Source organism: Anomaloglossus baeobatrachus, chromosome 9, assembly GCF_048569485.1.
Source record: "Anomaloglossus baeobatrachus isolate aAnoBae1 chromosome 9, aAnoBae1.hap1, whole genome shotgun sequence".
Taxonomy (NCBI): domain Eukaryota; kingdom Metazoa; phylum Chordata; class Amphibia; order Anura; family Aromobatidae; genus Anomaloglossus; species Anomaloglossus baeobatrachus.
Genome location: NC_134361.1, coordinates 149,278,520 through 149,302,446, shown reverse-complemented (window position 1 = coordinate 149,302,446; position 23,927 = coordinate 149,278,520). Strand labels below are relative to the sequence as shown.

General features: G+C 47.0%; 1 protein-coding gene across 2 annotated transcripts in view; it reads left to right on the top strand.

Annotated features, from left to right (window-relative positions):
- SLC7A3 (solute carrier family 7 member 3) overlaps positions 1 to 23,927 on the top strand; it is a 127,261-nt gene that overhangs the window by 77,860 nt on the left and 25,474 nt on the right. For both annotated transcript variants that reach the window (XM_075324008.1, XM_075324009.1), the window contains exons 4-5: positions 797 to 962; positions 3,132 to 3,250. In XM_075324008.1, coding sequence (XP_075180123.1) covers positions 797 to 962; positions 3,132 to 3,250 — 285 coding nt within the window. The remainder of the gene's footprint in view (positions 1 to 796; positions 963 to 3,131; positions 3,251 to 23,927) is intronic.

Here is a 23,927-nt window from a genome sequence, read left to right as displayed (position 1 = left end):
GACCTCTACCCTGCAGATAGATGATAAACGTATTATAGAACTACCCCATTAATAGAGCCTATGGCCTACTTTTTTGTGTTCAATATTTTTTTTTCCTCCAACCCCCACCCTTGCCCTGGGATTTTATATTCTACATGGTTGGTTAGCGGCGTTCGGATTGTTTCTGCATCAGCAAACATTGAGGACTAATGACCTCATTAAGTTAATGATGGCCATTTCTGTGCTAGTTTTCGCTCCAGCAGTGTTTTTGTGAGAGCACTTTAATTACAAATTGAAGATTGGGCATGTAATTGGTGACATAGAATTTAAAAAAAAAAACAACTATTCACAAAAACTAATACCAGAAAAATGAATGGGAATTCCTGTAAAGAAACTTGAGGATTTCTTGTTTTTGTGCCTTAAAAAAAATATCCTGTAGAATGATACTTATAGCTCTTGAATGAAGATTTTTTTTTTTTTCTTATACAGTAGGTTTTGGTTTTCTTTTTTTTTTTTTTGCCCCACATCAGGATTTTTAGGTTTTAAACATGACCGGTATCCAACTGCATTAACCTGCAGATTAACGACATTTTTGTTTTTTTGCTTTTTGTAATCCTTGCTGAGAACCATGAATAACTTCACAGGATCTTTATGCCTGGACTGGTCAAATCTGACAACTTGTCACTGAATACAGTAGATCAGTTTGTTGGTTTTTTTTTGTTTTGTTTTGTTTTTTTTTTTTATACGGTTTTCAGATGCAATTATTTTTAACTTGTCAAAGATGGTCACTCAACTCATTTTATTTTTTTTTTCTAAGTATTGTTAGCTGTTGGTGTAAGCGAGTCCGCATGGGTTAACAAGATCTTCACAGCGATCAATCTTCTGGTGTTGGCATTTATCATCCTGTCCGGCTTCCTGAAGGGTGATGTCAAAAACTGGAGTCTGACCCAGGAGAATTATGATAATCATAATGTCACTTCAGGGTAAGTGTCCTTACATAGGCTGCACAAGTGTCAGCATTACATAAAAACTGATAACTTATTTCCAAGAGACCTGTTTTTCCTATTTGAGGTCTTCAGTGTTATGGACCATTTTGCAGGACTGGTGGTTTAGCAGCATTTTTATATGTCCATTCAGTAATACTGTAAATCATCGTCCTAACATTACTTACCGTATTTTTCGCTTTATAACTCTCACCTGATTATAAGACGCACCCCCAAATTTGGTGAAGGAAAATAATTTTTTTTTTAATGTTTAAATGGTCCGTCTTATAATGCTAGTGTCCGTCTAACAAATCATATAGAGTATATGTCCCTCATAGCCCCCAATCCTAAAATTAGCCCCCTTAATCTGGATATGGCCCTCTTATATTGAATATAGCCCCCTTGTGCTGGCACACGTCTCCCAGTGATGCCACACGTCTCCCAGTGATGCCACATGTCCCCTATGGCTGGCACACGTTCCCTTCACCTATGGCTGGCACACGTTCCCCTATGGCTGATATGGCCCCCATGCTGCTGCCCATCTCTCTCTATCTATCTATCTATCTATCTATTTCACTCTATCTCTCTATCTATATCCTTATTCTGTCGGTCTGTCTTGCTCCAAAATGACGTCATTACAGTGACAACCGTCGCATTGGCCGCTCGGCCCAGCCCCGTCCCCCCACACGCATTGGCCGCTCCGCTCGGCCACACCACGCCCCCCACACACTGTGTCCTTATACTCCTCTCCCGAGGACTACTCCTCCTATTATACTCCTCTCTCCCCATGACTACTCCTCCTATTATACTCCTCTCTCCCCAGGACTACTCCTCCAATTCTACTCCTCCTCCTATTATACTCCTCTTTTCCCAGGACTACTCCTCCTATGATACTCCTCTTTTTTCCCAGGACTACTCCTCCTATGATACTCCTCTCTCCCCAGGACTACTCCTCCTATGATACTCCTCTCTCCCCAGGACTACTCCTCCTATGATACTCCTCTCTCCCCAGGACTACTCCTCCTATGATACTCCTCTCTCCCCAGGACTACTCCTCCTATGATACTCCTCTCTCCCCAGGACTACTCCTCCTATGATACTCCTCTCTCCCCAGGACTACTCCTCCTATGATACACACAGTACACAAAACATACACACCCCCACACTCAGACAACACCCAGAACATTTACAGCGCCCTACACAAACACTTGGCAACTACACACAACATATATATGTATGTGTATGTATATATATATATGTGTGTGTGTGTGTGTGTGTGTGTGTGTGTGTGTGTGTGTGTGTGTGTATATATATATATATATATATATATATATATATATATATATATATATATATATATATATATATATATATATTTATATATTATCTCTATCTATCTATCTCTATCCAAAAATCATACATTAACTACACAATAAATTCTAGAATACCCGATGCATTAGAATCGGGCCACCTTCTAGTAGTAAAATAACACACCCTTTCCTTACCTTCTCCAGTGCTGTTTTTCCTCGTGTCTCCCTCCGTGCTGCTGAGCTCCTGCACTTCCTGGTTCTCGGTGCCAGTCATGTGATCGGCACAGCAGAGTGATATCATCTCTGCGTGCCTGATCACAGCGGCAGCAGAGAGGCGGTAAGTAAAGAGTTTTTTATTTTACTATGGGCAGCAGCATGGAGGCCATATCTAACACAGAGGGGACATGTGCCATCAAAGGGGGGCGCAGGCAGATATAATATGCGCCGCTGCCCTAGCCCATCACTGCGGTGCGGTTTCAGCACCACGGTGATGGACAGCGGCAGTGCATATTATATGAGCGGGAGCAGGAGATCTCCTGCAGCCTTCACCAGCCTCCTCCAGCACCGCTCCAGAGCTGCCCCACCTCCCCTGGGCCCTGTAGTAATCCGTATATTCAGATTATAAGATGCACCCCCTACTTTCCCCCAAAATTTGGGGGAACAAAAGTGCGTCTTATAAAGCGAAAAATACTGTACTTTATTATATATATATATAAATATATATATAATGTGTGTGTATCGTGTGTCTCATGTGTGTATCGTGTGTCTCATGTGTGTATCGTGTGTCTCATGTGTGTATCGTGTGTCTCATGTGTGTATCGTGTGTCTCATAATAATATTATTTTTTTTTTATTTACAGAATGAAAGTTGGTGCTTTTGGTTCTGGAGGTTTTGTTCCGTTTGGGTTCAGCGGCGTTGCGTCCGGAGCTGCAGCGTGCTTTTATGCATTTGTGGGGTTTGACTGCATTGCCACCACAGGTATGTAACCACACGTGTATACCGATTCTCGTAGATAAAGGTAACTTGTACATTATCTGTTTATTCTTTGTTTTTTGACACCCATTCCTTCAGGTAATAGTATTAGTAGGGGAAAATCTCTTGTCACCTTTTGTATAAACAATAGAAGAAAGGGGGCGTAGCATAGCTGGAGAGCGGGAAGGTTGCAATACAGGAGAGCTCCTGACTGCATAGCTTCTTTTAATATAATATTCCCAGCAAAAAACACCCAAAATTACACAAAAGGGTCCTCATCTATGGTGGAGATCGAAAGGCACACAGAGTGGGGGAAACTCTGGCTGAAAACATCCAAGGAGACACAAGATTCTTTGATACAGAGGAGTGTGAAGGAGAGGGGGAGGCAGCCATTATAAAAGATAAGTCAGCAAGAAAGCTGCTCCAGGATGCTCTGCAGCTGAAGAAAGACTGTTTACTGATAGTGGAGGAGATAAGAAGAAAAGAAGATAAAGCTGCTGGAAGTGACTGTGAGTACTTACCTGGGGAACAGAAGGGGGGCCCCTTAACACTGCTGTGCCTCAGAATCTGCACTCTCACCTTCTTCTGCCTTCCATCAGTGTCAGTGGCTATGTTGGAGTGCAGGCCTGCTGTAGGCTGAAGGGGATTTTCCCAGAGAAGCATTGTCTGTCAGCGCTGGGTAAAGTAGAAAGGAGCAGTGCGGTCACATAAGATTAGCAAGAGGAGAAGGGGGAGGCATTTGTACAAGGAGATAGAAACTGCAGCTTATCTCTAAAACAGGAGTATTCATACCCAATACAGGAGGGTTTGACTCAAATTACAAAGCAAGCCTGTGAATGAGAGTGGCAGCATAAAGATTAGGTATATTAAAACCAAACACTGTACCTGAATTTCAGAGTCCCCATCTACATGATAAAAGTGCCTTTGATCTGCTGTGTGTAGACAGGTTCCCCCTGAATAACATCAGTATGTGGCACGGCCCAGACAAGTCTTCCCTGAATGACAACAGTGTGCTGCACAGCACAGGTGAACTCTCTGAAAAATAATAGTGTGACACAAGCTGCAGACAAGCTTTTCTAGAATAACCGTGATCCACATATCTTAGGGGAGCCCCCCTGAATGACAGTGGTGATTTGAACACTGCAGACAATCTCTTCTTGACCAACACAGAAAAGCCACATATTCAGTGTGACGACATGGACTCTCATGGGTTAAAGTTTCTTAAAATTCAGCCAGACAGGATGATAGATTGTTTATAGACAGGGGATAAGTCCCTTATTGTTTTTACAAGACTCTTGTTGACTCATGTAATTGTGTTGGCCACTGAAAGCCAGACGTATTGTTTCTCCAGACTCTTCCAGTAATCATTGTAATGTAGTTGTGTATTGCTAATGTAATTACCTTAGTAGTCATTGTCTAGTCTGTGCATTCCAGACTACATGTATACACTCAGTCTTTCTGTAGACATCATTTGGATGAACATTGTCCATGCAGCTTGAGATTCATCCAATGGGAGAGGCGATCTTGTCCAACCAATCGATGAGGACGCAGTGTGCCCAGAGGGAGGGCTGTGGCTATAAGAGAGGACTTCTTTAAGCCACCATGTTGTTGATGGATCCAGTCTAAGCTCTTAGGAGCTGACTAGAGGATCAGGATACCCTGTGGCTTCAATCTAGGGGCTCCGGTTCCGGTTGGAGACCATATCCACAGTCTAGGGATTTCGACTCCGGCTGCCAGGATTATATCAAACCAGAGACTACTTAAGGAGGAAACCCAGGTTGGGACAAATCGGTCACCTGGTACAGACTTTGCAGACCTCAGCCAGCTTCCTAAATCTGGCGTTATTCCAGTCACAGTGGGTGCCCGCCGAAAGCGGGGTGCTTCTTGATTGTAGTAAGTGGCCCTGGAAGCTCTGAGGCATGGACATTCTAAATCCCTGGTGAGCCAGTGGAAGGGTGAGACTCTGTTGCCTGTTACATTTGTGTTTTGCTGGTTGTGTTATGTGCCGTTAATATTTTGGGGATCCAATAAAGTCTTATCATTGTGATTCCCTCACCCTGTGTTGTCTGAGTAGTGTTCCGCCCACGGTTAAGGAGGCCGGCGTTCAGTTGGGATGAGCCCTGAGCCACGCTGGTTCAGTGGACAAGAGCACCCACTGAGCCCCGTGTCTCCACATTCAGGACAACTCCTCCTAGCTTAACAGCTGCAAACCTCATATCATAGACGAGCGCCCCCTAAATAACAGAGAACCCACATATCACAGAGGAGCCCTCCTGAATAACAGTGGTGAGCAACATATACCGACGAGCTCCACAAGAAAAATAGTGAGCCGTACACTGCAGAGAAAGTCACCCTGAATATTACTAGCGAACTGCTATTTCCCTCCCCCTCCTCGCCACCAAAATAGGTGAGACATTCCTTCAATCAAACCTTGAGATCTACAATCTGATGAAACTCACATAAAAGATCATATGACTTAACTATTTACTTCCTTACTCCCGGTGTAGTAGTGTCAATACAGGCAAAATGGGAAAAGGTAACAAACCCCAAACTGAAGAATCAAATAAACACAAAACGCCAAAAAAAAGTCAAGATGAAAACAAGTCGCAAAAACGAACTGTAACTGAAACACCTCAACGTAATAAAATTTGTAATGAACTACACAAACAGAAAGCAGCAACACTTCCGCTCAACCAGTGGTCAGATAGTTATGAAGATGAGGCCTCCAAATCCATACAGCAGGATCAAGATATAAAAGAATACATTAAGGCTCTCCCTACAGCAGAATATATGTAGAATATATTTAAGGACTTTACACAGGCTGTGAAGGATGAGATCGCAGATCTCAGAAAAGATGTTAAATCGGCGCATGACCGAATTCAAATCTTGGAAGATAATAACGAACAGATCACAGCACACGCTTCAAAAGTAAGAGAAGTCTTAATTGAGAAACAAAAAGATCAATTTCTGCAAAAGACCCACATAGATGACGTCGAAAATAGGTCCCGCAGAAACAACTTAAGAATTAAAGGCCTGCCAGAATCTATTCCTGATGAGGATATTTTCACTACCTTGACCACAATCTTCAACAACATTATCGGGAAACGCGATGAAAATGACCTGAAGATAGAGCACACAGTGTTCCGACCAAAACAATCGGGAACAGACAGACAAAGAGATGTTTTGTGCTTTTTCCAAAGCTTTAAAACCAAAGAGGACATTTATCAAAGTGAGCGGTGCGGAAAAAATAGAATACGAAGGCTCGGAGATTCAAATCTTTCAGGACCTTACAAAGCGGACTCTCGACCTTAGGCGACAGCTTCAACCCTTGACAAAAGTTTTGAGAAATAAGAACATTCCCTACAGATGGCTCTTCCCCTTTGGGATGGCACCCTGGCAATCAGAACTCCTGATGACTTACCGTTCGTCCTCAGAAAATTGGATTTATTGGACCTCCAGGTCCCAGGTTGGACAACAGCGGAAGCATTTCTAAATTTGCCTCCACTTCCAGTATCTTAAAAGTGGTCTATAGTCACTCCACCCAAAGAAAAAAAGAAAACTGAATTCTGAATACAAGAGAACACCCAATAGAGACCACAGAGAAAACGGAGAAATCGGGTGAAGATAGAAGTAAAACCTATGATATAAATATTTTACTTTGATCAGAAATTCTAGCTTAACTGTTTCTAAAGTTCTGTTATAGTTACTTTGTATTTAAGAGTTATATTTAGAGAAGAGATATAAAGTTGTCGATACTCAACATACTTCAACCTACTACCCCCTCCCTCTTTCCCACTGAGGTGGCGACAGAGATAGGGGGAAGCCTGGACACAATGTATATACTAATCAACATAATCCCGCCGGATTGAGCTCATAGGCTACATTCAAAATGGGATTTGACATTGTGTTATTTAATGCCTCTGGTTCAATTAAGACTCACTGGGAGTCTGTTTAATCCTGTAAGTACATACATATTTCTCTCCCATCTTTGAAAAAGGAGAACCCTAAAAAATAAAAAAAAAAAGAGAACCGCTACTTCTCTTCTAGGTCCACACCCCATCAGACCTGAATACCACCTTTATCCTTGCAATTATTCCTGGTAGGGCGCGCATTATTTTTGCTCATATCCCTACCAGCTGCAAAAAGTTTCAAACCCATTGAGAAACCTCGTGGCACATTGCGCATCATGGTTCTTTTGTTTTATTTATCTAATCCTTCTATAGTTCCTGTTTATTTAAAAATCCTGCTAAGACAAAACAAATAAGACGCAAATATGCCCCACTCAAACATCAATGGCCAACATAAAGGTAGCTACCTATAATGTGAAAGGATTAAACATCCCAGGAAAAGATCACAAATCTTGAACTATCTACATAAAAATAAAATAGATATAGTATTTTTCCAAGAAACTCATTTCAAACACACACACCAGTTACTAAAAATAAAATCTTTACTAAATGGTTTAACACTAACTCACCAATCAAAAAAAACAAAGGTGTATCTATAATTATAAATCAGAGGATTCCTTTCGTCTTTAAGGACGCGTTATATGATAAAGAGGGCAGATACATATTACTGAAATGCACAATATATAATACACTGTTTACGCTAGCAAACATTTATGCACCAAACAACAATCACTCCCCTTTTTTCAAAAGCTTTACTGAGATCTTAGATAATTTCACAGAAGGCCAATTAATTCTGGGAGGAGATTTCAACATACCCTTACACCCTCCGTTAGACACATCAAATGGCCAATCGACGGTCCCGCTCAAAACTACTAGATACATTAAAAAACTTCTAAACAGCAGACTATTAATAGATGTGTGGAGAATGATACACCCCGCCACAAACGACTATTCCTTCTTCTCATCAAAGACTATTCCTTCTCATCAGTACACAAAAAATACTCAAGGATTGACTATTTATTTATCCCCCACAAACATCTGAGCGTAGTACATAGCATCTCTTATGACTCAATAATATTCTCAGACCATGCCCCACTTTTTTCTCAACCTGAACATACAACAACAATTCAGAAGCCCCTTAAATTGGAAGCTAAATAATAATTTACTCAAAATGAAAGCCTCACAAGATTATTTAGCCAGTTCTATTAAGAATTTCTTTACAGAAAACTGTATTTCTGGCAAATGCGATTCCAACATTTGGGAAGCGCACAAAGCTGTTCTCAGAGGCATTCTCATTGAACTTGGTTCGAGAACAAAGAAAGAAAGAGAAAAGGAGATCTCGCTAAAAATACCATAGCTTCTCAAACATTAACATTCCCCCTTCTTTCATACACTCCCTGTTCCAGCTGAAGAATACATTTCACCCTTTTAATGTACTCTCCCCTGGTCGGGGGGTCTTTTTTTTTAATCCAGGACCTGGCGATTGGCCTTCTTGCCGTATACAGCAGCCTAGCAATGGCAATTTTCATAGTATTTTCCACCCCAAGCTCCGCAACATATCCCAATATGCATAGCAATGGTTCCCTGAGAAGGACACACCCATATGTTCTTCCTATCTTGTGGATAACCTTAGTCCAAAAGGAGACCAGTCTCGGACAAGACCACATCATATGAAAAATACCTGCGTCAAATCCCTGACACCTTGGACACTCAGAATTCCTTTTCAACCCCATTTTAAACATCAGTAAAGGAGACCTATATACCCGGTGAATCACGTATAGGTGAGATAGTCTGGCCGGTTCGCTCATGGAAAGTTTAGGGACATACTCTAAGATACTCTCCCACACCTCCTCCGTTATCGGCCCAACTTCCTCCTCCCATTTAGATTTAGTTTTAATTGGGTAGTCTAAAAGAAAGGTATGTAGTATATCTTTATATGTGCCAGAAATGATCCCTTTAGTGCTTCCTTCCCCCTTACAGATTGACCTGGTACTGGAGTATGTGTGTATGACCAAACTTTTTTTTTTTTTTTTTTTTTTTTTTTTTAGCTGCTTGGGCTGCAATCGCATGTTTTAATTGACTGTAGTGAAGCCAGCCGGACGCTGGTAACTGAAACTCACTCTGTAACTGTGGGAATGATTTCAGAATTCCTCCGTCCAATATTTGATGCATGACTGCATGTATATTACACCCTTGCGTCTCCATTCCTCAATATTCCTCATTTTCTGAATCTCCGGGAGATTAATGTTATCCCAGATAGGTGTAAACTTGGTTAACCGGGTCACCCCTCTCACCCTTTTCAGCCTATCCCAGATCTTGTTTAAAAGTGCCATTGTAGGAGACGTTCCTCCCAAGATCCCCACCGTACCATCCTCTAGTCCCATTAACAATTGACTTCTACCCACTATGTATTCCAGCACTTCTTTAATGCCCCCATCTTTCTCTCGATCAGACCAGCCCCTGAGGTGTTGACATTGCGCCGCCATATAATACAATTCCGGATTTGTGATTGCTAGACCCCCCTCATCTTTCGGCCTTTATAAAGTCTCTAATCGCACCGTAGGCTGCTTTTTACCCCACACCAGGTCCCTAAACAGCGAGTTTATCCCTTTAAATCTTTTCTTTGAAATACAAACAGGGGCATTGTGCAGTATGTATAGGAATTTAGGCATTACTACCATCTTTAGTAAATTAACCCTTCCAACAACTGACAAATGTAGCTTGTTCCAGGCATCCACTTTGGCTCTCAATTTTTTAAGAAGCGGCCATATGTTCACCTGTATGTATTTTCCTACTGGCAGAGATATCTGGATACCTAGATATTTAAATTCATCCACACTCTTCAATTTGTTAGCCCCAGTATCATCATTTGTCCAGGTTACTTCCCCATCCACTTTAAAGAGGCTCGATTTAGACCAATTAATGGTCAGTCCCGAAACTTCTCCAAATTTCTCTATTATCTGCATGGCATGATCCAATAAGGCTGACGGATCCCCCAAGAAAAGTAATAAATCGTCAGCATAAAGAGCTATTTTCTCCTCTAAGTTTCCATACCTAAATCCATGGAACCCTTCGATTTCCTAATGGCCGCCGCCAGAAGCTCTATTGCAATAGCAAATAGGAGCGGCGATAGTGGGCAGCCCTGTCTCGTTCCCCGGTGCAACTCAAACGCTGAGGAGGTCATACCGTTACCTCTAACTTTAGCAGTAGGCCTATTATACAACAGCTGCACCCACTTTACAAACCGTGGGCCAAAACCCATATGTTGCAACACTTTCCACAGATACCCCCACTCAACACTATCGAATGCTTTCTGGGCATCTAGCGAAGCGATCACCCTCCGGCCAGGGTTATCAGGCGGCAACTGTAGATTAAGATATAATCTCCTGATATTAGCAGCTGTCGACCTATTGGCCATGAACCCTGATTGGTCCATATGTATTAGGTTAGATATAACTCCAGTCAGCCGGTTTGACAACACCTTAGCCAGAAGTTTCACGTCCGCTGTTAATAACGAGATTGGTCTATGAGTCTGGAAGCCTCGGATTTTTATCCTCCTTAGGAATTACTACTATTATTGCTTCTCTCATAGATTCAGGCAATACACCTTCCCCCTCCGCCACCTCAAAGACTTTCAATAGTTTGGGTAATAGGATTTCTTCTAACTGTTTATAAATTTCAACTGGTAGCCCGTCTGCTCCCGGTGCCTTGTCAATGCTCATGCCATGCAGAGCGCCCTCCAGTTCATCAATAGTAATAGGTGACTCCAGTTTATCTCTATCCGCCACAGACAACACCGGAAGCTCACCTCGCTCAAGAAATGAGTCCACCTCTTCCACCCTCATCTCTCCGCTAGAAGAATATAGCGTGCAATAGAAATCTTTAAAGACACCAAGGATCTCCTCAACCTCAGTGACCTGTGTCCCCTCCACCGTGTCGATACCATGCACAAATGAACTACTCCTTTGAGCTGCAGCTATGACCGATAATAGATGACCAACTTTTTCTCCCTCCTCATAAAAATGCAATTTTTGGAATGCCTGCTTCCTTACCGCCTTCTCCAAAAGCATCTTATTAACATGTTCATGCGCCTGCCTTAAGATTTTGCTTCGCATCCGTAGTATCACTCCGAATTGCTTCCAGCTCTGCCTTATCTAAGGCCTCCAGGCTATCTTTCTCATCCTGCCTCGTCTGTGTTTTACGTTTACAGATATCCCTGAACAGGAGACCCCTGAGGTATGCCTTCATCGCATCCCATACCACCATGGGACCAGTGCTACCCTCGTTGTGGATAAAAAATTCCCCGAGATCCCGTTCTTTATTCCCCATATTAATACGACGGATCCATGCTGGATGAAGATTCCACTCACGACCTCCTTCCCCCTGTAAGAGTCCCCCGTCGTATGGACACTAGAATCGGGCTATGATCTGAAATCACTCTTGTCAGATATTGCATGTCGCCTATCATTGCATCCATCAGATCACCATGTCAATGCGGGACAGAGTGTTATGTGAAGCCGAAAAACAAGAGAAGCAGGATACCCTCCCATTCCTCACTCGCCAGGCATCCACCATTCCAAGTTCCCCAATAAGAGTGCCAAACGAAGTAATCCAACTATCCTGGATACCTGGAGGTCTACTACTCCTATCCCAGTACAGATCTATCACATTATTGAAGTCCCCCACCAGTAAAAAAGGGATTACTCCCCCCTTCTCAGAGAACTCCCTTATCTCCCTTAGTTTGGTGCACATATATGGAGGTGGTATATATATTGCAGCTATACACATGAGTCTGCCAAATATTTTACACTTGACGGCCACACACTGTCCCTCTTTATCCACATACACTTCTATCCCTTCATATTGCACAGAGTTATGGATCAGTAGTGATACACCCCTTGCATAGTTGGAAAAGGTGGAATGATAGGCCTTCTGCACCCATCTCCTATTTAAAACATGTGTTGTCTCCTTTGTTAGATGCGTTTCTAGTAGACATATTACTGACGGATTCTGGTCTTGAACATATTTAATTATTGCCGCTCTCCTAGACCTATCTGATAACCCTCTAATATTCCAACTCAACACCTTAATTCTATCCCCCATTATCCCACCCAGTAAAACAATCAAACCTTGTAGTATCTCCCCATGCTGCCTCTACCCTACCCCTTTCCCCCCTACTCCCCTCCCCTCCTGCTCCCCACCACTTCCTGTTTTTGAGTACTCCCGTGAAGCATCAGGTTTTCCAAACCTGGTCCATAATCCCTACTAAATTCTCACTCGCCTTCCCCTCTTAGACACATTTTGAAACTCGTCCCTTTTCCAACAATTCTCCACTCCCACCCTTTCTATGTATAATCACATTCCACTCAACCAATATAACAGTAAAATGGCGAACAGTAATTAAACTGGAATCTCAAATTGTAAACACCACCACCACGCCTAATTAGGTAGTCCCCATGTCCTGCGAAGCTCACATCAAACCCTTCGCATTCCCCCTGCATACTACCTCAATCCCAAAGGGAAGGAGGAAAAAAAAAAAAAGGAAAAACAAGAAGGGTCCCCTGTAAGCTCCTAAGGATGTCGTAGAGCCTCAGCCAGCCTTCTCCAACACACTGCAGATTCAGTCAGCTCATTCCTTCAAACGGATCCGCTATTCGTTTGCGTCCAACCACTGCATGGCTTCCTCCGGAGTTGTAAAAAAGTGCACCCGCTTCAACGCCATCACTCTTAGCTTTGCTGGGAACATCATTGAGTATTGCACCCCAATCTCTCGCAGGCGCTTCTTTACTCCAGTAAAAGTCATACGTAGCTTTTGGACAGAAATGTAGTAGTCCGGGTATATGGAAATTCTCTGGCCGTCAATCATAAGATCCTCCATGTCCTTTGCCTTTCGCAGTATAGTGTCCCTGTCCCTGTAGTTGAGGAGCTTGGCTAGCATAGTGCGAGGGCCCTTGCCTGCTGGTTGTGGCTGCATCGGGACTCTGTGTGCACGTTCCACGGCATAGAGCTTGGATAAGACATTAGCCCCAATTTTTTCCCTAAGCCAGTCTTATACATATTCAGTGGGGTTTCGTCCTTCCGCTTTCTCAGGGATGCCGACAATCCTGATGTTATTTCTTCTAGAGTGATTCTCTAAATCATCGTTTTTTGCCATGATTTCAGCTATCTGCTGTGCAAATGTTTTTTTTTCAGACTTCATAGTTGTAGTTTTGTAATATGATCCTCTGTTATCCCCACTCTCTCCTCCACAGCTCCTGTTCTCAGGTCTGCTTTTTTGAGGTCTTTCTTAATGCCAGCAACCTCTGCCTGTAATCTCTTAATTTGCTTTGTCAGGGTAGTCAGAGCTTCTTTACAAAAAGACACCACTGCAAAAACGTCCTTTAAAGTGGGGTTTTCGGTAGCCTCCTCTGCACTATGTGCTTTCTCCATCTCTCCTGTATTATCTTGCTGCTCTTCACCATCCCCAATCTCATCAGAGCTGGCATTATCTTCCCCCTCCTCTCCGTTCTCACCTGTTATCTATATGCTGAAGTGATTTCTCTGGAGTCCAGGCAAACTTCTCCAGCCTTGCTATGACCTGCATTCTTTGTTGACAGGCTGCATTAGCTTTCTTAGCGTCCTCCCTTATCATGGCACCATCTTGACAGCTGGGGACTTCCCGCCTCCATTATCTTTTTGCCTGTGACAAACCATGGCACCGCTCTGCATCCACCAGACTCACCCCAGACAAGTCCTCACCACCTTATCTTCCTGACAGCCGGCTGAGGCAGTGATAACAGCGGTGTTCAGGTATTTATCATGGGTGTTTGCAGGAGAGCTCCACAGACACCTCTCCTCACATTGTCGTCCAGGCCACGCCCCCAGTTGGCTTTATTAAGGCTAGGGAAGCCAAGGATAATGTGATGAGGGCAATCAATGCGATTCACCTGGCTAAACACCAGGAAATACAATTGTCGGCCCTTTCCACAGACGCGGAAAAAGCATTTGATCGTGTTGACTGGTACTTCATAGAACAAACACTCATTAAATTTGGCTTCCCCAAAAATTTTTTACAAAAAATCCTGGCCTTATATACCACGCCCTCAGCCAGAGTCAAAGTGAATAATATACTGTCCCCCAGCTTTGATATACAGAACTGTACGAGACAGGGCTGCCCATTGTCCCCCCTTCTAGTCATCCTTAAACTGGAAACCCTTTTACAAAAAATTAGACAATCCCCCAAAATCAAAGGACTGAAGACTGGCACAATTGAACATAAATGCGCTGCTTATGCAGATGTAGTCTATTCTTTTTGGTTAACCCAAATGACTCTATACCAGAATTGCTATCAGAACGGCGTCTCTTTAACACAATTTCTAACTTTAAAATAAATTTCTCTTAAGTCCAATATAATGCATTTCCTGTTATCACCTGAAAACAAAGAAAAGCTGTCTACTCTCTCTCCCTTTAAAGAACGTTCCTCCATAACTTATTTGGGTACAAAGCTCCGTAATTCTTCCAATCACCTTTTACAAACTAAACTTTATGCCTTTACTAAAGTCAGTAGAATCCTCCCTGATGTCATGGAAAGACGCCCCGATTTCCTGGTTTGGTAGAATTAATCTGATAAAAATGATAATTCTACCCAAAGCTCTTTACCTTTTACAAACCCTCCCAATAGATATCCCTCAACAATTTTTTAAAAAAAAATGAATGCTATAATATCAAAGTTTGTATGGGCAGGGAAAAGTCATAGGATTAAACACAAAATTCTAGTAAATCTGAGACCTAGAGGAGGTCTTGAATAATATAAAAACAAAATATAGGACCGCAGCACATATAGCAAGAGTGGTTGAGCTTCAGTCCCACACATCAACAAAACGTTGGACGATACTTGAATTGAGCGATTTACATAGAGGATTTCTACATTTACTTGTGGCCTACTTCCTTTAACAAATTCAAATACAACAGTATCACAAATCCTTATTGTCACAAACCACCGGGGGGGTCACTCAGAAATCCCCCGCGCTGGCTACCAGTACGTCACAATCGGGGGGTAACAAGTGGGGGTCACCCCTCCTTTATACCTCCCGACCGACAGACAGAGCACGTGACGCGCTCTCTAGCGCCCCTCTTATAGTCAGGCCAATTATGGAATTGCCCGACAATAAGCAAGGAGGCCGCTAAACTACTTATGCCGATTATTGAAGGGTCCCCGGTGAGAGTAAGGTATATATTCCCCCGACCTCCGCGGGCGGAATATATAAAATCTCCCCGAATCTCACTGGCCTCCCCACAATAATCCTTGGCACAAACTCGCTGCCACCAACCGCTTCACGGTAACTATTAGCCGAACACACAGACGTGGGATTCAAGATCGAGATAACAGAACAGCCCAAGATTAATTATATAATTTAATCAGCCTAAAGCACACTAGAACTACAATATATACAATAGGGAATCTACAGAATATACATATGTCAGAGTACAGTTACAATCAAAGCATGGGTTACAAACAGGCATACACAGTTCCAGCAGTTACCTTGTTGCGTCTGGCCACAGGGGGGCGCTGTACCCAGGTTTCTAGGATCCTTCCCACAGATGTTTCCTACACGTGCCCCCAGCGAAAAGAACACTGGAAAATGGCCGAAGTAGGGTTATCAACCTGGGCAATCCAGGTCCCCTCCTACCTTAGTGACCTCACAGGGAGCACTGCTCCACCCCTGGCTGGAGTTATGGACAAAATCCACAACATGGAATATGGCCATAACTTGGCCTGGGAGCGTCGTAGGCGGACGCCAATGCTCTCATTGTGACAGTTATGAATTTAGCTACAGAACGAGGGGACTCATGACCTGCCTGCCAGTTCCCCATTGGCTGATATCACGCCTGGGGCATTTCCCAATGTCCTGCTCCCATAAAAAGGGTGTGCCGGCATCGTCCGCATGCGGAGACACCATTTTTATGGTTGCCATATTTATCGGAAATATGGCTTGCGAGATATGAACCATTTTTTACTGGAGTCGTTCTGTCTGCTAGTTCCATAGCCTTGCTAATGAGATACAACTCTTGTTACAGGGTGACGGCAGGGAGTCATCCTGTGTCCATTGTTCCCACACCACCTCATCTCCATATCACAGGACATGGCCATGGAGGTGTAAGTGGAACACTGAGAACAAGAAGGGAGGGGGCACTGCCAGGGAGTGATGAGGGATTATGACTGGAGTCATAATTCATCTTCATATCCCGGGATTTGCCTCACACCTCCCCCCTTTTGAGGGCGCTAGGGGGCAGCACACTCCGGTGTTCCCCCGTGCGCCCGTCCGCGACCTCTCCTTGTCGGGACAGCCCGTCTGCGTTACCGTGGTCACGGCCCCTTTTGTGGCGAATGGTGAAGTTGTATTGCTGGAGCGCAAGGCTCCATCGCAACAATCGCCCATTCGTCCCAGAGACGGTGTGCAACCAGCTGAGGGGATTGTGGTCCGTCTCCACGATGAAGTGGCGCCCGTATAGATAGGGTTGCAGACGCTGCAGGGCCCACACTATGGCCAGGCACTCCTTCTCCATCGTGGAATAGGCAACTTCCCTTGGTAACAGCTTCCTGCTCAGGTACAAGACTGGGTGCTCTTGGCTCGCAGAGTCCACCTGGCTGAGCACCGCACCGAGGCCGAAGTCACTGGCGTCGGTCTGTACTACAAACGGCCGCGTGAAGTCGGCTGCCTGTAGCACGGGCGGGCTGGACAGGGCGTCCTTTAGGGCCCGGAAGGCTGTCTCGCAGTCCATTGTCCAATCGACTGCAGAGGGCAGCTTCTTCTTGGTGAGGTCCGTCAAGGGCTTTGCCAGGCTACTATAGCATGGAACAAACCTCCTATAGTACCCAGCGGTCCCCAAGAAGGACATCACCTGCTTCTTGGTCCTGGGGGTGGGCCAGGATGCGATGGCTTCCACTTTCTCAGGCTCGGGCTTCAGTGTTCTCCCACCTACCCGGTGACCGAGGTACTGGACCTCGCTCATGGCCAGCTGACACTTTCCCGGCTTGATGGTCAAACCTGCCCGGTGGATCCGCCTGAGCACCTGTGCTAGATGCTCTAGGTGGTCCTCCCAGGTGGGACTGAAGACGGCAATGTCATCCAGGTACGCGGCCGCGTACCCTTCAAGTCCCTTGAGCAGGGTGTTGACCATCCGCTGGAAAGTGGCAGGGGCATTCCTCATCCCGAATGGCATCACCGTGGACTCGTACAGTCCAAATGGGGTAATAAAGGCAGAGCGTTCCCTGGCCTTGCGAGTCAGGGGGATCTGCCAATATCCCCGGCTCGGATCCATGATGGTCAGGTACTGAGCCCCGGCCAACTGATCGAGCAGGTCATCGATGCGTGGCATTGGGTACGCATCGGCGACCGTGACCGCATTGAGCCCCCTGTAGTCCACGCAGAACCGAGTGGTTCGGTCCTTCTTAGGGACGAGGACTACAGGCGAGGCCCAAGCGCTGTTGGATGCCTGGATCACCCCCAGCTTCAGCATCTCGTCAATCTCCTGGCGCATGTGTTGCTGCACCTCCAGGGAGACCCGATATGCTGAACGCCGGATCGGGGGATGATCCCCAGTGTCCACGTGATGGACAGCCAAGTCAGTCCTTCCGGGCTGGTTGGTAAACAACCCCCGGAAGGGGTGTAGGGTGGCCCACAGCTGGGACCGTTGGTCCTCCAAGAGCTGGTGGCCAACCTCCACATCCTCAATGGATCCGCCTGCCCTAACCTGGGCTAGCATATCCAAGAGGGTTTCCGCTTCTCCCTCCTCGGGCAGGTTGCACACGGGGAGCGCACATGCCTCCCGCTCATGATGTGCCTTCATCATGTTCACATGGAAGGGCTTCCGCCTTCCACGGGCAGGGTCCAGGGTGACCAGGTACGTTACAGGGTTGAGCTGCTGGTACACGAGGTATGGGCCTTCCCAGGCTGCCTGAAGCTTGTCCTGTGGTACGGGGACCAGTACCCACACCTTTTGACCCACTTGGTAGGTCCTCTCACAAGCGTTCTGGTCGTACCAACGCTTCTGATCGGCCTGGGCTTGAGCCATATTGTCGTGTACCAGTTGCGTCAAGGCCTGCATTTTGTCCCGGAAGCGCATGACATACTCGATAACCGACACTCCAGGGGTGGCCAAATCCCCTTCCCAAGCCTCTTTCACCAGAGCCAGGGGGCCCCGCACACGTCGCCCGTACAGGAGCTCAAACGGTGAGAATCCTGTTGAGGCCTGTGGAACCTCCCGGTAAGCAAATAACAGGTGTGGGAGATACCGCTCCCAGTCACGCCCATGGGAGTCGACCAACATCTTAAGCATCTGCTTTAAGGTGCCATTGAACCGCTCGCACAGGCCATTAGTCTGTGGATGGTACGGGCTGGCCACCAGATGTCGCACCTGGACTTGCTTACAGAGGGCCTCCATCAGCTGGGACATGAATTGGGTCCCCCGGTCAGTGAGCATTTCCTGGGGAAAACCCACTCGGGAGAAAATCTCCAGCAATGCGGTGGCCACCTTGTCAGCCCGAATGGACGACAAGGCCACTGCTTCTGGGTACCGGGTGGCATAGTCCACTACCGTCAGTATGAAGCGTTTCCCGGAGCTACTGGGGATGGCCAGCGGGCCGACCAGATCCACAGCCACCCTCCTGAAAGGCTCATCGATGATTGGCAGAGATACCAGTGGGGCTTTGGGGTGTGGCCCCGCCTTCCCCACTCTCTGACAGGTTTCACACGAACGGCAGTAGGCAGCCACATCGGCCCCCATTTTTGGCCAGTAGAAATGCTGGTTCAACCTGGCCTTGGTCTTAGCGATCCCTAGGTGTCCGGCCATCGGAATCTCATGTGCGATCCGCAACAACTCCGTCCGGAACGGATAGGGTACCACTAACTGTCGGTCCCTGGGCCACGCCTCCGGTGAACCCTGCTGGACCGTGGCCCGGTACAGCCGTCCTTGGTCCCAGACCACTCGCTCCGGGTCCGAGTCCGAGGGAGGCTGTGCCGCCTGCTCCTTAAGAGCTTTCAGGCTGTCGTCAGCTTCTAACGCTGCCTGAAACCCCTGACTAGATGTGGCCAGAATCGACGAGACTGTCACATCTTCAGTCAGTACCCCGGGACCTGTGTCCTGGCCTCCACCTGACTCGGCTGCCACTTGGTCAGAAGGGGAAGAGCTATTGGACCTCCGGGAGGCCCCTTGGCTTCCAGCACTCCCACTGCGGGTGACAGCGGCCACAGCCGCTGCGACCGTGGGTCGTGCCTGCTCCTCCTCCGTTCCTGACCAAGTCGCCGGTTCAGGCAGACCTACCTGGCTTCCTGACACCCCGGTTGTGGGGGAACCATGCACCGAGATCTTACCTGGGAGCACTTCCGCTCCTGGACCGGCCCCAATCTCACCTGCCTGTTCCCCTCCTGCAGCAACAGAACCCCGCTGTGAAATCTCTGGGGACCCCACATTTGCTGTGGTAGCCCCCACCCCACACACTGGTCCTCCCCCTGCAGCACCCTGCTCTCTGCTTATCCCTGCAGAGGGCAACAGATCCCAGCTCACAGGCTGATTACTTGTAGAGGCATTGTCACACCTTTCTCTGACCCCCTCCCCTGTCACAGCTGCAGCTGAGTGTGTGTCTATGGTGTCTATGCAAGCAGAAATATCAGAGTTCACTCCCTCCTCCCTTACATCATTCATAGATAACACATTAACATTGTCCGGAGGCATGTCAGTACTGGCTGAAGGTTCAGCCCTTGGTTGGGGCCCAAACTGGGAGGTTATCTGCCCCAAATCTGTCCCAAGTAGCACGTTTGCAGGGATCCGATCAGTTACCCCCACCTCCCTCACCCCTCGCCCTGCGCCCCAGTCCACATAAATGTCAGCAACAGGCAGCGCCGGGTCAGTGCCTCCAATCCCGGAGACAGCGAGGGTTTTTCCAGGGATCAAGTCTTGGGGGGACACCATCTCAGGCCGCACCAGAGTCACCTCCGAGGCGCTGTCTCGCAGTCCTATGGTCACAGACCGGCCGACGGTGACAGGTTGGAAGCTGTCCAGGGACCTACCACCACCCCCACCCACACAATACACCTTGGGCGGCCCTTGGGACGGGGACGGAGCCGGGGCCTTGGGACGCTGAGGGCACATGGCCTTGAAGTGTCCAGGTAGGTTGCACTGGTGGCACCGTCTTGGTTCTGCCACGGGCCTGGAGAGGGGAGTTGAGGGGGACACCCCCTGCAGTCTAGGGGCAGGTGGGGCAGTCGCAGAATTCATCTTACCCCCTCTCCAGGTGCTGCTGGTGGCCGCTCTCCTGGCCTCAGGGGCCCGGTTGTTGGTGTAGTCATCGGCAAGGGCAGCTGTAGCCGTGGACCCCTTTGGCTTCTGGTCTCGGATGAACTGGCGGAGATCCTCAGGGCAGTTCCACAAGAGTTGCTCCGTGATGAACAAGTCCAGGATCTCCGGTCCGGTGGAAAGCTGCAGGCCTTGGGTCCAGTGGTCGGCAGCTCGGGCAAGTGCCCGCCGGTGGTCAGCCCAGGAGTCCTTTGGTCCCTTCTGTAGGCTCCGGAACTTCTTGCGGTAGGACTCTGGAGTGAGGTTGTACTGTTGGATCAGGGCCCGCTTGATGGTGTCGTAGCCCTGATCTGCCTCAGCAGGCAAGTCCCCAAGGATATCCAGGGCCTTACCCCTTAAACGGGGGGTCAGGTATTTGGCCCACTGGTCCTTGTCCAGATGGTGCTGCAAGCAAGTCCGTTCAAAAGCAGTCAAGAAAGAGTCCAAGTCTCCATCCTTCTCCAGCACTGGGAAGTCCTCAACACGGACCTTTGGAAGTTTGGTGTCTCGAAGGTCACATGTGGCTGATGAGGGCCGGAGCTGAGCTAGCTGCAGCTGGTAGTCACGGTCTGCCTGTCGCTCTCGCTCTCGCTCTTCACGCGCTGCCTGCCGCTCTCGCTCCGCAGCCTCACGCTCTGCGTGCCGCTCCGCAGCCTCAGCGTCACGCGCTGCCTGCCGCTCTGCCCTGCGCTCTGCCAGGAGTTCCTTGTAGCCCTTCTGGTCTCCAGCCTGGAGAAGGGCCATAGCCATTTGAAGAAGGCTATCCGAGCCTCCCAGGCTCGGTGGAATGGCACGTGGTGATCTGCGGCACGCTGCAGAGCTAGGCGATTCACTGTCCCTTTCAGAGCGGAGGGCTGGCATCTGGCTCGTTGAGGAACCTTGGGTGAGCTGCTCCTCATCTTGTCCATAATTGCCAGGTTGTGCAATGTCCTCGGCAGAACGGTTTTCTGGCGTCGAGCTCCTGGAGGACTCGTGGGCAACCTCCTCATTGCTGTCCACAGCACCGTCCTCCCTCTCTTCGGCTCCTGCCTTAGCATTGGCCAGTTGCATAGCTCTGCTCCTGGTGCCATCAGCCATTCTTGCAGACTTTTGGTCACTGACACAGAACTGACACCTGATGCCTCCACACACCTTACAGTATCTGCACTCTGACACTCTAGTGTTGAGCTAGTCTGAAGACCCCAGCAGCCACAGCTGCTGCAGGCAGTCTTTAGTGTCTGGGAGTATGGGTCTCACACTCACACACACTATTATCTCGATCCCACCGCTATGCCACCAATATGTCACAAACCACCGGGGGGGTCACTCAGAAATCCCCCGCGCTGGCTACCAGTACGTCACAATCGGGGGGTAACAAGTGGGGGTCACCCCTCCTTTATACCTCCCGACCGACAGACAGAGCACGTGACGCGCTCTCTAGCGCCCCTCTTATAGTCAGGCCAATTATGGAATTGCCCGACAATAAGCAAGGAGGCCGCTAAACTACTTATGCCGATTATTGAAGGGTCCCCGGTGAGAGTAAGGTATATATTCCCCCGACCTCCGCGGGCGGAATATATAAAATCTCCCCGAATCTCACTGGCCTCCCCACAATAATCCTTGGCACAAACTCGCTGCCACCAACCGCTTCACGGTAACTATTAGCCGAACACACAGACGTGGGATTCAAGATCGAGATAACAGAACAGCCCAAGATTAATTATATAATTTAATCAGCCTAAAGCACACTAGAACTACAATATATACAATAGGGAATCTACAGAATATACATATGTCAGAGTACAGTTACAATCAAAGCATGGGTTACAAACAGGCATACACAGTTCCAGCAGTTACCTTGTTGCGTCTGGCCACAGGGGGGCGCTGTACCCAGGTTTCTAGGATCCTTCCCACAGATGTTTCCTACACGTGCCCCCAGCGAAAAGAACACTGGAAAATGGCCGAAGTAGGGTTATCAACCTGGGCAATCCAGGTCCCCTCCTACCTTAGTGACCTCACAGGGAGCACTGCTCCACCCCTGGCTGGAGTTATGGACAAAATCCACAACATGGAATATGGCCATAACTTGGCCTGGGAGCGTCGTAGGCGGACGCCAATGCTCTCATTGTGACAGTTATGAATTTAGCTACAGAACGAGGGGACTCATGACCTGCCTGCCAGTTCCCCATTGGCTGATATCACGCCTGGGGCATTTCCCAATGTCCTGCTCCCATAAAAAGGGTGTGCCGGCATCGTCCGCATGCGGAGACACCATTTTTATGGTTGCCATATTTATCGGAAATATGGCTTGCGAGATATGAACCATTTTTTACTGGAGTCGTTCTGTCTGCTAGTTCCATAGCCTTGCTAATGAGATACAACTCTTGTTACAGGGTGACGGCAGGGAGTCATCCTGTGTCCATTGTTCCCACACCACCTCATCTCCATATCACAGGACATGGCCATGGAGGTGTAAGTGGAACACTGAGAACAAGAAGGGAGGGGGCACTGCCAGGGAGTGATGAGGGATTATGACTGGAGTCATAATTCATCTTCATATCCCGGGATTTGCCTCACACTTATACCATAACAACTCTCAAACTTTGGCATAAAACAAATAAAAAAATGAATCTGATACCAAGGATCTGCAAAGCCACTCCTATTCATCTAATCCCCAATAGCTACAGATCACTCGAGAAAAAACTCCGCCACCTGGATCAATATAAAACCATGCCAATACAGTCATTAATAGACAAAAAGGACTCACTGAATAAGGGTATGTGCGCACGTTGCTTTTTACCTGCTTTTTACCTGCTTTTTTGCTGCTTTTTCTTCTGCGCTGTTTAATGCCAAAATGGATGTGTTCTTCTATTCAAGCAAAGTCTATGGGAATTTGGGTTTCTTGTTCACACTATGTTGTTCAAAATGCTGCCTTTTTGTGGCAGAACTTTGGTCAGCTCAGCTTTTCAAAGAAGCAACATGTCAATTGTTTTTGCCATTTAGGTTTTGCACTGCAAAGCTGAGTTTTTGACCAAATTTCTGCAACAAAAAGGCAGCATTTTGAACAACATAGTGTGAACAAGAAACCCAAATTCCCATAGACTTTGCTTGAATAGAAGAACACATCCATTTTGGCATTAAACAGCACAGAAGAAAAAGCAGCAAAAAAGCAGGTAAAAAGCAACGTGCGCACATACCCTTAAGGTAAACTTAATGCACTTATTTCCACACTAAAGCTGGAGAAAGTAGATATTCAGATCCTACAAGATACGATAAATCTACACCTTCCAGATATCTCTTCCTCAACTACGGACCCACCATTACTCAAACTCTTTCTAAACACAACAAAGGATGAAAAAATATCCAAAATACATAAACTTATCCCAAGATGTTGATGTTCCAGACTTTTTGAACAAATGGGAAACCGAATTAAATACAAAATTCCTCCAAGAAGAAATCCAAATAATTCTAGGGAACATTCA